This window comes from Hyaena hyaena, unplaced genomic scaffold, assembly GCF_003009895.1.
Source record: "Hyaena hyaena isolate Hyena2069 unplaced genomic scaffold, ASM300989v1 scaffold_570, whole genome shotgun sequence".
Classification (NCBI taxonomy): domain Eukaryota; kingdom Metazoa; phylum Chordata; class Mammalia; order Carnivora; family Hyaenidae; genus Hyaena; species Hyaena hyaena.
In genome coordinates this window covers 1074227-1087000 of record NW_024081201.1, presented here as the reverse complement: position 1 = coordinate 1087000, position 12774 = coordinate 1074227, and the positions used below count along the sequence as shown (strand labels likewise).

The 12774-nt window shown below is 34.3% G+C and overlaps 1 protein-coding gene across 5 annotated transcripts in view; it reads left to right on the top strand.

Moving 5' to 3' along the window:
- ARL13B (ADP ribosylation factor like GTPase 13B) overlaps positions 1-12774 on the top strand; it is a 69844-nt gene that overhangs the window by 43941 nt on the left and 13129 nt on the right. For all 5 annotated transcript variants that reach the window (XM_039256386.1, XM_039256384.1, XM_039256383.1 and 2 more), the window contains exons 4-7: positions 3541-3646; positions 4687-4889; positions 8494-8608; positions 11860-12085. In XM_039256386.1, the coding sequence (XP_039112317.1) occupies positions 3541-3646; positions 4687-4889; positions 8494-8608; positions 11860-12085 (650 nt within the window). The remainder of the gene's footprint in view (positions 1-3540; positions 3647-4686; positions 4890-8493; positions 8609-11859; positions 12086-12774) is intronic.

Below are 12774 nucleotides of genomic sequence, written 5' to 3'. Positions count from 1 at the left end.
AATCCCAAGGGCTTAACTCATGAGATCATTGAATCTCAGAACCATAAAAGCCAGAAAAGAGCTCATCTTTAAACCTTCCACCTCATTTTTCTATTTACTTGTACTTGCTACTTTCATAATAAAGTATTTTCAGTATAGAAAAACTAAAGTTGTGCAGCAATATGTGATACTGTTTATAATATACAGTATAACAATTGAAAATTAACTTTTACCAGAGTGAAATACTTACAAGGAAGTATTAGAAATGAAATTTCTCTCATAGTGCTAAATTTTCTTACTCCCCCTTTTTTCCTGTCTAAGTTGTTTTGATTTGAGGGTAAGAGGAAGAAAATTGCTATAATATCTATCAAAATAACTATTGCATTTATTCTTTGATTTAGTAGTCCCACTTCCTGGAACCTGTTCCCAAAATAAGAAATAACTCCATCACACACTTCTTCACAGCACTCTTTGTGAAAACACATCACTGGAAACAACACAAAAGTCCTTCCGTGTAGGCCTGGCTGAATAAATGAAACATCCATATAAATGACCTTTTTGTTGCTCATTAATAAAGAATATAGTAATAAAAAAGATTTCTTTATACTGCTCTAGGGTAATTTTAGAATTTACAATTTAAAAAAAGCATGGTGATGCATAAGTGTATACAGTGTAGTAGCTTTTGACGAAAAAAGGAAAGGTGGATATACACACAAATACTCCTCCTCACTATTAATCAATAATGGTGAGTTTCAATAGTCTCGAAATTGTGTACTTTAAAATACCATTTCCCCCATATACGTGTTTATATGTTCAAAAAGGAGCAATGGGAGGTGGAACTAGATACTAATGAAAATAGTTACCTAGAGGAGAATGGAAGCAATAGAGGGAAGGGACAGAGATGGAAAATAGTTCTGATTGTACCTTGTTTTTACAGTTTTGAATTTGGAACCATGTAAACGTTTTAAGTTAAATCTTAAAATAATAAAACTATCTCTAAAAAACAAAAGAAGCCTGAAACAAATGAACCTGGCTGCATATCTAGATGGTAGCATAGCCGTACAGAGAAGCATTATTTCAGGTAATTTTAAAAACCAGTATTTTGACCCATGCATCTTTTGTGGGATATGTTGTTAGAGACAAAAAATAACCACAAGGAGATCTTAATCTGCATTTAGCAGTATTTTTAGTAATACTGTTGGCATTGTTATGTTGAAACCCTTTATATTGTAAATAGTTAATGTCAGTGTTATTAGGAACTGAAGTTTTAAGCATAAGAAAAAAGAACTACAAATCAAGCTAAGTAAAAGCTAATTAATATTCGATTTAAAATGTAAAAATCATATGATTTAAATTTTTTCTAGCTCTATCCACTGAAAGGGTCTAGAAGCAATGGCAAGTCAATAGCAATAAATGTCCATAGTCCCCAAATACCAGTTCCTTCCTTACTGAAAGGAATCAGAGCACCTAAGAGAAACTGATGATTTCAGGTCTGGGACATTGTTTCTTATGGGAAAGCAAAGAAGCTATCAAAGACTACTGGAGTTGTGCCAAAAGAACCCAGGAGCTGTTTCAAAGGGGAATCCCACTGACCAAAAATTGGTAACTCTGAGACTCAAAAAAGAACACTGACTACAATAAGTTGAAACACATTATCATATACGTGTATGTTTAAGGTTATTTAAATAATCTCTACACCCAACATGTAGGCTCAAGCTCAGGACCCCAACATCAAGAGTCACATGCTCTTCTGACTGAGCCAGCTAGGCACCCCTAAAATCCATGTGTTCATAATGATATGAACTCCACTCACTCCCAAACCAAAGAAAGCAACTTGATTAACTTTGGAGGTGGATAAGGCACTAATTCATTCTTTTTAAATTTTTTTAATGTTTTTATTTCTGAGAGAGAGAGAAGGCGCGAGCAGGGGAGGGTCAGAAAGAGAGGGAGACACAGAATCTGAAACAGGCTGTGTCAGCACAGAGCCTGATGCGGGGCTTGAACACATGAACCACGAGATCATGACCTGAGCTGAAGTCAGACGCTTAACCGACTGAGCCTCCCAAGCTCCCCGGCACCAATTCATTTTTAGGAAACCTGGGAAATGAAGGCAAAGGATCAAACATTTATGTTGACTTTTATCTGAATTGTATTTAAGTAAGCATTACCAAGTTGTTGATGAAAGTTTACTTTTTAGACAAAATATAGTTAGTAAATTCAGAAGGAATATAGAACTAGAAAAATCATTTTATAAGCTCTTATAAAATAATGAAATTAAGCAAAGGTCATTACAGCTGTTAAAATCATTACATGAAAGAAAGGTTAGTGGGGAACTTTATTTGGGATGAATCAAGCTAAGTCCAGCCAAATCCACTGATCCATTATAATATCACTAAAGGTTGTATAACTGGATGTAATATGGCTTCTAAGTATCCTATTAGCACTATCGATGAAATATGCTTGTCAAAATTTCAACTTGAAACTCATCCAGCCAGTACATCTAACTACATCTACAGATGTGCATCTAATTACAGATATAGGAAATACCCGGTATGCGTGTTAAAATGACCTCATAAGGAGGATATTAGCTGAATCCTAAACACAGGAAATTCTATAGAAATAAGACTTGTTTTGTTTTACAAATTGACGTCATGGGAGGGAAGAGTTGGTGGTGGTGGTGGTGCAGGGGTGGGTGTGTTGGGACTGGGAATGGTATTGATTCAAGAAGATTTAAGTGAATACATTGTAATGTGTATCTTGTTTGGATCTGAATTTGGATATAACTTTATAAAAAATATTGTGGAATATTAACTTCTTTTATGTGTGATAGTGGTATTGTGGTAATGTTTTTTAATTTTTAAGTTTTGGGGTGAAGTAACTTGACTGGGCAGGGAAAGTAGAAGACCTGTAGATGAGCAAGAGTGGCATAATGTTGATAATTTTTAAAGATAGGTGATAAGGGTTAATTAGATTTATTATTCCATATATTTGTTAAATAACACATATTTTGGCTCTGAAATGTCTATCAAGCCCTGACCAAGACAGTGTCATATCCCATCTGATAGGCAAACTTTTGTTGTGTAGTAATTCCTATTTTTAATAACTCATTTTTTTCATTTTGTTGTTCCTCAATCTGTTCCTAATTGAGTATCATGTTTTTTATGCCTAGTGCTCTACCAAGTAAATTAAAAGTGCCCCCACCTCTCCAATAGGTTGCACATATATGTGGACACATTCACACGTGAGAATATAGATGAACTCTAATAGTACAGACTCAGAATGAATGTCTGGGTGTTTAAAACATGATGCAGTTTGTATTTTAAGAAGATAAGGACATAATTGATGTGAAAGCTGTAACTGATGGTGGAAGGCTGCGGAAGCTAGCAGTCTACTTCTTTTTTCTCTTTGTAGCTTGTTTTGGTGTTGGACTGTTGACCTATTGCTTGTTTCCTTGAGACTTCTGTTTACCTGATTTCCCTTTAAAGACCATGATCAAAATATTTTTATGTGGCTTTATGATTACATATTTGCTATAAAACTACTTCATATATGTCTCTCTAGGTTGGCAAATAAACAGGACAAGGAAGGGGCATTAGGAGAAGCTGATGTGATTGAATGCCTGTCTCTGGAAAAATTGGTCAATGAACACAAGTGCCTATGTCAAATAGTAAGTTTTTGCTGATTTTTTTTGCTCTATGTTTAGAATAACTTGTTTTTGTAGAGGTGATAGGGGATTAGGTTGTAGGCAGCTAACAAAATAATTTATTAGTGCTCAAAAATAATTTTTTTTAACCCAGGAAATCCCATTCTCCCTGTCTGTTAATATTATTTAATACTGTAACATTTATTTTTCCATTTAGTGGTTACTTCCATAAACTATCTTTCATGATCTCCAAGATTTTAGATTTGCTTTTTGTTTAAGATATTGCTGATAGGACCTGTAAGTTATACAAACATGCCATGCTATAAATTTTGTAGAGGGCCACCTGGCTGGCTCAGTTAAGTGTCTAACTTTGGCTCAGTTTGTGATCTGACAGTTTGTGATTTTGAGCCTATATCAGACTCTCTGCTGTCAGCACAGAGCCTGCTCCAGGTCCTTTGTCCCTCTCTCTCTCTCTGCCCATTCCCCCACTTGCTCATTCTCTCTCTCTCTCTCTCACTCTCTCTAAAATAAGTTAAAAAAATTAAAAAATTTTGTAGAATGGTCTAGTATAAATATAAAGTGTAAGCATAGGAGAGGTTATAATGAGTTTTGAAAGATTATATCAGGAAAGTTATCCTATAATCTTAAGAAAGGTTGACAAACGGTTTCAGAAGATGGCCTTTAGGTTGTCAATCTTAAAAGATGTTTACTGCTGGTATAAGGAATTAAAACTTTCTGCTGTTTTTAGTAAGTAGGTATTTTTCTTCTGGTAGTATAGTTTTGTCTTCCAATCAGTTTGTTTAAAATTATAATTGGTACTGTCGACTTCTTGTGTCATAGTGTCTCTCACAGTTTACAGATATTATCCATAAAACATATCAGATTATATATACTAATGTTTACTTGTCATTGCAAAGGTGTGTTTTATAAGTTAAATAAGCAGATGCTTCATATAATTAATGGATTAGTTTTGATTTGCCAGTATTTACACTTAATGGTTTATACAATTTTTGTGGAGAACTCTTAGTTTTAATATTTAAGTCAAATAAATTGCTGTTTTTCAGGAACCTTGTTCAGCAGTCTTGGGATATGGAAAGAAAATTGACAAGTCCATTAAAAAAGGCCTTTACTGGCTACTACATATCATAGCAAGAGACTTTGATGCCTTAAATGAACGCATCCAAAGAGACACAACAGAACAACGTGCTCTTGAAGAACAAGAGAAACGAGAGAGGGCTGAACGAGTGCGGAAATTACGAGAAGAAAGGTATGTACCACAATGCATTTGAAAAGTCAAGACCACCACAGTTTTATGGATAATTTTATAGTTTTGTCTATTCGGTTTCCCCTTGCTATATGAAGGAAGATACTAGGTAAATGTTTTATTTCTGTGGATCTTTCCATACAGAAGTTTGAGTGATAGGGTACTGATTTTTCTACTGGTGTTATAGTAATTAAATTTATTCTTTAGGTATTTATTAATTCCCAGAATTTGAATAGTTTTATCTCTTATTTCTTAATGGTTACCATTAGTGTAGTGGTTCTCAATCCCTGGGGTGATTTTGTTCCTCAGAGGACATTTGGTAATGTCTAGAGACATTTTTACTTGTCATGGCTGGGGATAGGTGGAGTGCTTACTACTGGGATCTGGTGGGTAGAGGCCAAGGATGCTGCTACATATCTTGTGATACATGGGACCATCTCCCACAACAAAGAATTATTGGGCTCAGTGTGTCAATAGATTAAAAAAGCCTTCTTTAGTCAAGCAAAGATAGAAGGTAAGTGGTTAGTGGATGTATCAGCTGAAGCAAAATCTGATCTTCAGCACTACTTTTGTCAGAAAGTAGATTAAATTGCAGTGTCTTAGTATTTTAAAATATGTTTTGAAATTATTTTTAAGATATGTTGCTTGAAAGCAAACTTTTAAATGGACTTTAGCAAACTCTGAATTAAAAAAAAAATTATATAAATTTTACCACAGAATCATTTATAATAATCTTAATGCTGGAAGAAAGTACTCAGATGTGATTAGTGCTTAATCCTGTGATTCTTCTTTCTGGATTGTTATATGGTAGGGGAGGGGAGAAATGAAGAAGATTTTTCAGTGAGTTCTATAAGATACAAAGTTGTCTTCCATATACCTAAATAATACTGGCCTTCCATGTACTTTAACAGAGTTGTAGTCTGGTAGGCAAGAACTCACTAACTGCCGTTGGTGATGCCTTTGTGTGATGCTTCCATACACTGTTGAAGAAATCCTCTGATTTCTGGTATCTTTCATTTAATTCAGAGATAGGACCTAAAGGAAAGAAATATTTCAACAGAAATACTCTCCATCCCCAAGTGCTGAGTGATATGAGCAGACTATTCATCTAGGTCCCTCTTGATACCAGTGTGAGGTTTAATTTTAGTAAATGTGAGAATCTTTGGTTTCTTATCCTCATGTATATTTTCATGATATAAAGCTCGGTACAACCAGTCATCCATAGGAGTATACCTTTTATATTGTTATAAAAATAAAATATATGACCACACTTTTCTGAAGACTCTTTTGCTTTTCTTCCAATAAGAAAACAAACAACAAGAAAAAAAAATTGAGTTGGAAAAAATGTTGTCTAATGTTAGTCACTTTTTTTCAAGTTTTTACCTTTTCCATAAAGATAATCTAGATCATGTTAACACGTTGTGGCCTTTCTGATAACCGTTCCTCTTTCCTCCTTTCTCCCAGCCACACCACTTCTGGTCTGAGGCCTCTCCTGTTGAGCAGCAAAAGTTTGTAATTAAAAGTAAAGTGGCATTAGAGAAGAGTTATTAAAAAAGAAACTTTTTATTTAATTAAAGGTTCAGATATTTTTGAAAAACAGTAAAACATGCTGGTGTTGATATATCTGAAATATATGAAATAGTATCTGAAATAGTATGTCAGTATCAGATAACCTGAAACTGCTTACTAATAAAAGAATAACATTACCATCCTGTAGATGTGTTCATTTACAGAGTGCTTTCACATACTGAGCACTTTGCCTGCACAACCCTATGAGGTAGATATTTTTTTTTTTTTAATTTTTTTTTTTTTATTTATTTCTAGGAGAGAGAGAGAGAGAGAGACAGCGTGAGCAGGGGAGGGTCAGAAAGAGAGGGAGACACAGACTCTGAAACAGGCTCCAGGCTCTGAGCTGGCAGTCAGCACAGAGCCCGACGCGGGGCTCGAACCCACGAACCGCGAGATCATGACCTAAGCGAAAGTCAGACACTTAACCGACTAAGCCACCCAGGCGCCCCTTGGTAGATATTTTTATAAACATTTATGGGAAAGCTGAGGCTTAAAGATCTAGATATAAGTCCAAAGTCATAGAAGTAATAAATTGCAAATCTCTAACTCTTGGCTTCCTAGGTTTACAATGAAAGGATATATATTTCTACAATAGAACGTAATAAATGTCATAGTAATGAGCATTCATGTTACCATACTTATAGTGTAGTTGTAGATTATATTATAAATTAACATACTAGGGTCCCTCTGTAGAGGACTTCCTTTGTAGAAATTTCCTCCCCCCTTCACTTTTTTTATGAGTTGTCCTTTGTTGTGAGTTGTCAAGACTGAAAATCCTGGCCGGTTAAATAGGAACTTTGTTATGTCTGTTTTACCACGTTGATGCCAAGGGAAGGGGCTTAGAGTGGGGCAGAATGAGTGAAGGAGAACGGGAGGTACCAGCTTCCAGTTACTGGAATGACTAAGTCTCAGGATGAAAGGTACGGCAAGGGGAACATAGACAGTGGTATAGAGTTGTATGCCTACCGATGCTGACTACACTTATGGTGTACGTTCAGCTACTTGTTTTAAACAGAAACTTCTTATTCTTCATATGTGTGGGGCAGTATTAAGTATAAATCACAGAGATAGTGAATGTTTCAGTAGTAACTCATGTGGAAATACTTATTTAATCTGAGTGACATAGAGCAATTTAGTTTTATAGTTTCTTTATGAGCAGCAGTTGTTATCTAGTCCATATGTGACATACAGTTTGACACAGCCGTGAAGAAGGGTGTTAACAAGAGGACTTATTTGTTAACATCAATGAAGAAGATAGCATCTGTCTGGGAGAGGAATGAACAAATCTATGAATACAAACTTTTGATGCATAGAAAATTAATTAACAAGCACCACTGACATTTAGAAGTCAGTCAGGGAATGTTATTTTTGTCAGCATTTCTCTTTTTTTTAATTCAAATAATTAACAGTGGAATATTAGCCATAAAAAAAGAATGAGATCTTGCATTTGTAACAACATGGATGGATCTAGAGGGTATTATTATTATGCTAAGTGAAATAAATCAAAGAAACACAGATACCATATGATTTCATTTATATGTGGAATCTAAAAAGCAAATGAAAAACAAAGTGAAACAGACCCATAAACACAGAGAACAAACTGGTGGTTTCCAGGGAAAGGGGGGTGGACAGGCAAAATGGGTGAAGAGGAGTGGGAGGTACAGGCTTCCAGTTATGAAATGAATAATTCATGGTGATAAAAGGCACAGCATAGAGAATATTATGATAGTGTTGTATGGTGACAGTAGCTATACTTGTGAGGATAGCATAACGTATAGACTTGTCACAGTGATGTGAAGCTAATGTAATATTGTGAGTTAACCATACTTCATATAAAAAGTTCAGATGATTGCTCTTTACATGTGGCTAAGGGGCTATTATCAGAAATCAGTATTTTTGAAAATCTCTTAGTAATTCAAAGCCGTATCCAGATGTTTAACTTACTAAATTTAACAGCATTAAACCTATTACAAATGTTCTTACACACGGTTCAGCATTTTCTCATAAGGAATTCCAAAACTTTTCCTTCAAACAATAGAGAACAAAGAGAAAGAGAGCAGGCGGAACTCAATGGAACCAGCAGCCTGGCTGAGTTGGACTCCGAACCAATTATTGTTAATCCTTTCCAGCCAATCGCGTCTGTCATCCTTGAGGTACGGATGGTGGCAAATGTAATTTTTTTCTATCTTAAGTTATAAAGTTAGAAATTGTGAAAGGAGATGGGGAGAAGTGTTTCACCAGAGATTATTTCTAAAAGAAATTAAATGGGAGAGGTGGATTAAAGGCTTACTGCTTTTTCTTCCTCTTAAAGTTTACTTTCTGATCTGATATAAAAAGGAGAGATGACTCCTGAATTAACCGAGAATGATAACGAAGATTGAATGTGGCAACTGCCATAATTACTGTCCTACTAAATCTTTTTTTTTTTTTTGTCATTTATTTCATAGGATAGTGATGTATTTACTCTTTCTTACATTTTGTCCTGGTATTGCTGTTACTATCTCTTTAGAGTAATATTTAGGTGCCAATGATGCATTTTAGAGTATGTAAATGATTTTCTAATTATTTTTCCAGAACACTTAAAATGTTTGAAACTATAATAAGCTTTTCTATATATGAGTATCATTTATTTTCATTTTGATTGTCAGAAATTTTACCAAAATTAATTTTTAGATTTTAATCATGAAGAAGTTAAGGAGCCGTGTATGTGTGTCTGTATGTCTGTATCTTCGTTTTCATTTTTCTACTGGTGTCCAGAGTTTGCCTGGCCCTACTTTAGTCACCCTCAGCAGCCATGCCTCCCTCGAGGCAGAGCTTCCTAAGTCTCCTCTCCATTCACTCCAGAGCTTAATGTGGCAGCCGGCTCGCTGGTTCCACCTGTATGTTTTCCATTCCTCTTCCCCTGTCACTGCCTCCTTCCACACAGGTCCTCATCTGGAAAGGTGGATGATTGTTTCTTCCTTGGGGCTGCTGATGAGGAGGGAGGCAGCTCCACAGGTAAGAAGATGATTGGAGAGTTTTGGTATTGCTTTATTTTGCAGAATGAATGGTAATATGAGATATTTTGTCTTGGGTTGCTTAGCAACCAGAAGATTAATTGTATTTAATCATTTTATTAACCTGCCACATTTACCTTCAGTATATGCTTTTCTAAGTACATTAAAGCTACCTTAATAATGACCTATTGATTTATCTCTATCCTATTAAATACTGGGTTTGCCAAGTCATGTTGTATGTTCTTTAAAAAATATTGATAGAGAAGGAAATCAAGTTTGACTTTTCACTTTGAAACTTTAATTTACTCTATATTTGTAATAAAGTTCACCTTGTAAATAATGACCAATTATTTTATAGCACCATGGTTATAAATTACTTAGAAGGCCTTAATGCTTCTACCAACATTGTATTTTTCGCAATATAAAGATGTAAACAAGCATAGTATACCTTATATTGAAAATCCCTGAACTAATTAGTGGATGTGGAAAGTTATTATGCTTTCAAACCATGTTAATTTTAAGAAGATAATCGGTAAAGAAATGAAGGATATGAAAACAAATTACCTAGCGTCTTTTTTCTACTGAGCAAGTATTTTTTCCTTCCATTAAACTTCTCTTTTAAAATGTTTGCATTTTAGAGAATCGCCTTGCATTCATTTGATTTCATTACAAATAAAGAAAAAAAATGGTGAGGTATTAGTTCCAGAAGAGATGTATGGAACAATGGAACAAATAGTAACAAACCCAATTATATACAAGCATTTAGGATAAGGTAAAGGTTACATTTTAAATTTGAGAGAAAAGAGTTGGAATAACTGAACATCATTTGGAAGACAGCTATGCTCACTACTATACTGCCAACGCACTGAACAATCATTTGGAAAGAAGTAAAATTAATGAACAGTGTATACCAAATTGAACTCCAGAAGACTTAAATGTGTAAAGTGTGTAAAGAAGCCTTAAAAGTACTAGCACATAATATAGTTAAACATTTGTAAATACTTGGAGAAGGAACACTTTTAAAGCAGGACCATCAAGGGGCGCCTGGGTGGCTTAGTCGGTTAAGCGTCCGACTTTCGCTTAGGTCATGATCTCGCGGTTCTGGGTTCGAGCCCCGCATCAGGCTCTGTGCTGGCTGCCAGCTCAGAGCCTGGAGCCTGTTTCAGTCTGTGACTCCCTCTCTCTCTGAGCCTCCCCTGCTCACGCTGTCTCTCTCTCTCCTAGAAATAAATAAAACATTTAAAAAAATAAATAAATAAAAATAAAGCAGGACCATCAAGCCACAAATCATAAAGTGAAAAACAGGTCTTACTATATTGTTTTGAAAGATCAGTTCTACAAAGCTAAAAGCAAAAAACTCCAACTCCAAACAAACCCTAATGAAATATATCTAAGACACATAAGACCACCAAAAAAAAAAAAAAAAAAAGAACTCTTAGCAATTCCTATGAAAATAATGATGAATCTAGTAGGAAAAAAATTTTTGGGGTTACCGTGGATAAAAACAAAAATAAAAATGACAATAAGTCATTTGATAGGTTGATACTTCATCCTCACTAGCAATAAAAAAAAAAATAGATTGAATTAAACTAACACTGAGGTAAAAATATGTATTTATTAGTTTGACAGACATGTAAAAAGATTGATAATGATATACAGAAATTGAAAAGGAAATGAAGAAATGTCACTCTTCTAACCCTTTGCCTGGAGTGTAAACTGACTTTAGTTTTTCTGAAAGGAAGTGTTTGGTTACCTATTGATCCAGTAGTTCCACTGTTAGCAATTTATTCTAAAAAATAAATTCAATAACTGTATTTCTTATAACAATGAAAAATTGAAAATAATTGTCTTGATTAGGAGTTGGTAAATTAAGTTATAACCTTCAAAATGATAATGTAGTTGATGAAAGTAGTAATAGCTAACACATATAGCTAACACTTTATTATGGGTCAGGTACTATTCTAAGCACTTCATGTAATTGTTGACAAGAAAACAAATATACATTCTTAAGTAAAAACTTAAGTTCTTTTTTGTTTAAAAAACAAATGCATAAATAAATGTGTATATGGAGAGACACATTCAGTCATGTATGTTTGTGGGTGGTATATGTCTGTACATGCATGGGGTAGGAAAAGAAAAACACCTCTTAGTGATTATGCACCAAACAGAAATCATCTCTTGATTGTGGAATTACAGATAATATTTGTTTTCTTTCTTTATACTATATGTGTTTTCTGAATGCTTAACAATTAGTATGCTTTAATGATATATTCAATAAATAGTTTTTTTTAATAAAAATGTCACAGTGCCCTGAAGTTACAGGATGCATTTGGATTCTTTGATTTCTCTTTTAAAACTGTCTTAGATACAACTTTTATATTAAAAATGATATATTTCATTTTTGTTAGAATGAAAGAAAACTTGAAAAAGAGAAAAAGAGACACAGTATGGAGAAAGACAGTGATGGCCTGCCCCCAAAACTTAAAATGGAGAATGAGCAAATAGAGACACAGAGCCAGATCAGTGACAACAGCCAAAAAAACAATGAGCTTGGAATAGTTGAAAATTATAAAGAGGCATTAACACAGCAGTTGGAGAATGAAGATGATATAGACCAGCGATCATCAGAATCAGGTGATAAATCTAGTTATTCAAAATATATGTATGCATATATACACACAAAATTTAATGATACATCTATCATTTTTCATGATTATTTTCACAAAAAATGTACTGTAATATTTTTTTTGTCTCCAAATGCATTATTTATCATGGTTTTCTCATGGTTTTTAGTTTCTCCTTAGTGAATTTGCTAACTTACATTTTTATTCATGGCACCTTAAAATGTGGTCCTTTGTAATTAAAAGAATTTCAGCAGAAAATTCTTTTTTCAGTTTTATTTCATAAATTTAGAATATAGCATAGTCCCAGGAATCCTTGGAATATGTTTAACCTTTAAGGCTCTTTTAAGGAGTTTTCTCTGGGTTTTATTTTAAGCTTTATAATACTGCAATTAGTGTCACTCTTTTATTGACTTGTTATTTCTATAGAATTCAGACATACTCATTTGAACATTTTCAAAGTTTTTATTTTATTTCCTTATTTTGAGAGAGAGATAGAAAATATGAGTGGGCAAAGGGGGGACAGGGTGGACAGAGAGAGAGGAAGAGAGAATTTCAAACAGGCTGAAATGTGTGCTGACAGCATGTCTGATACATGGCTAGAACTCAAAACCATGAGACCATGACCTCAGCCGAAATCAAGAATTGGACATTACCTGACTAAGCTACCCAGATGCCAGTAACCATTTTCCTATTATTTTA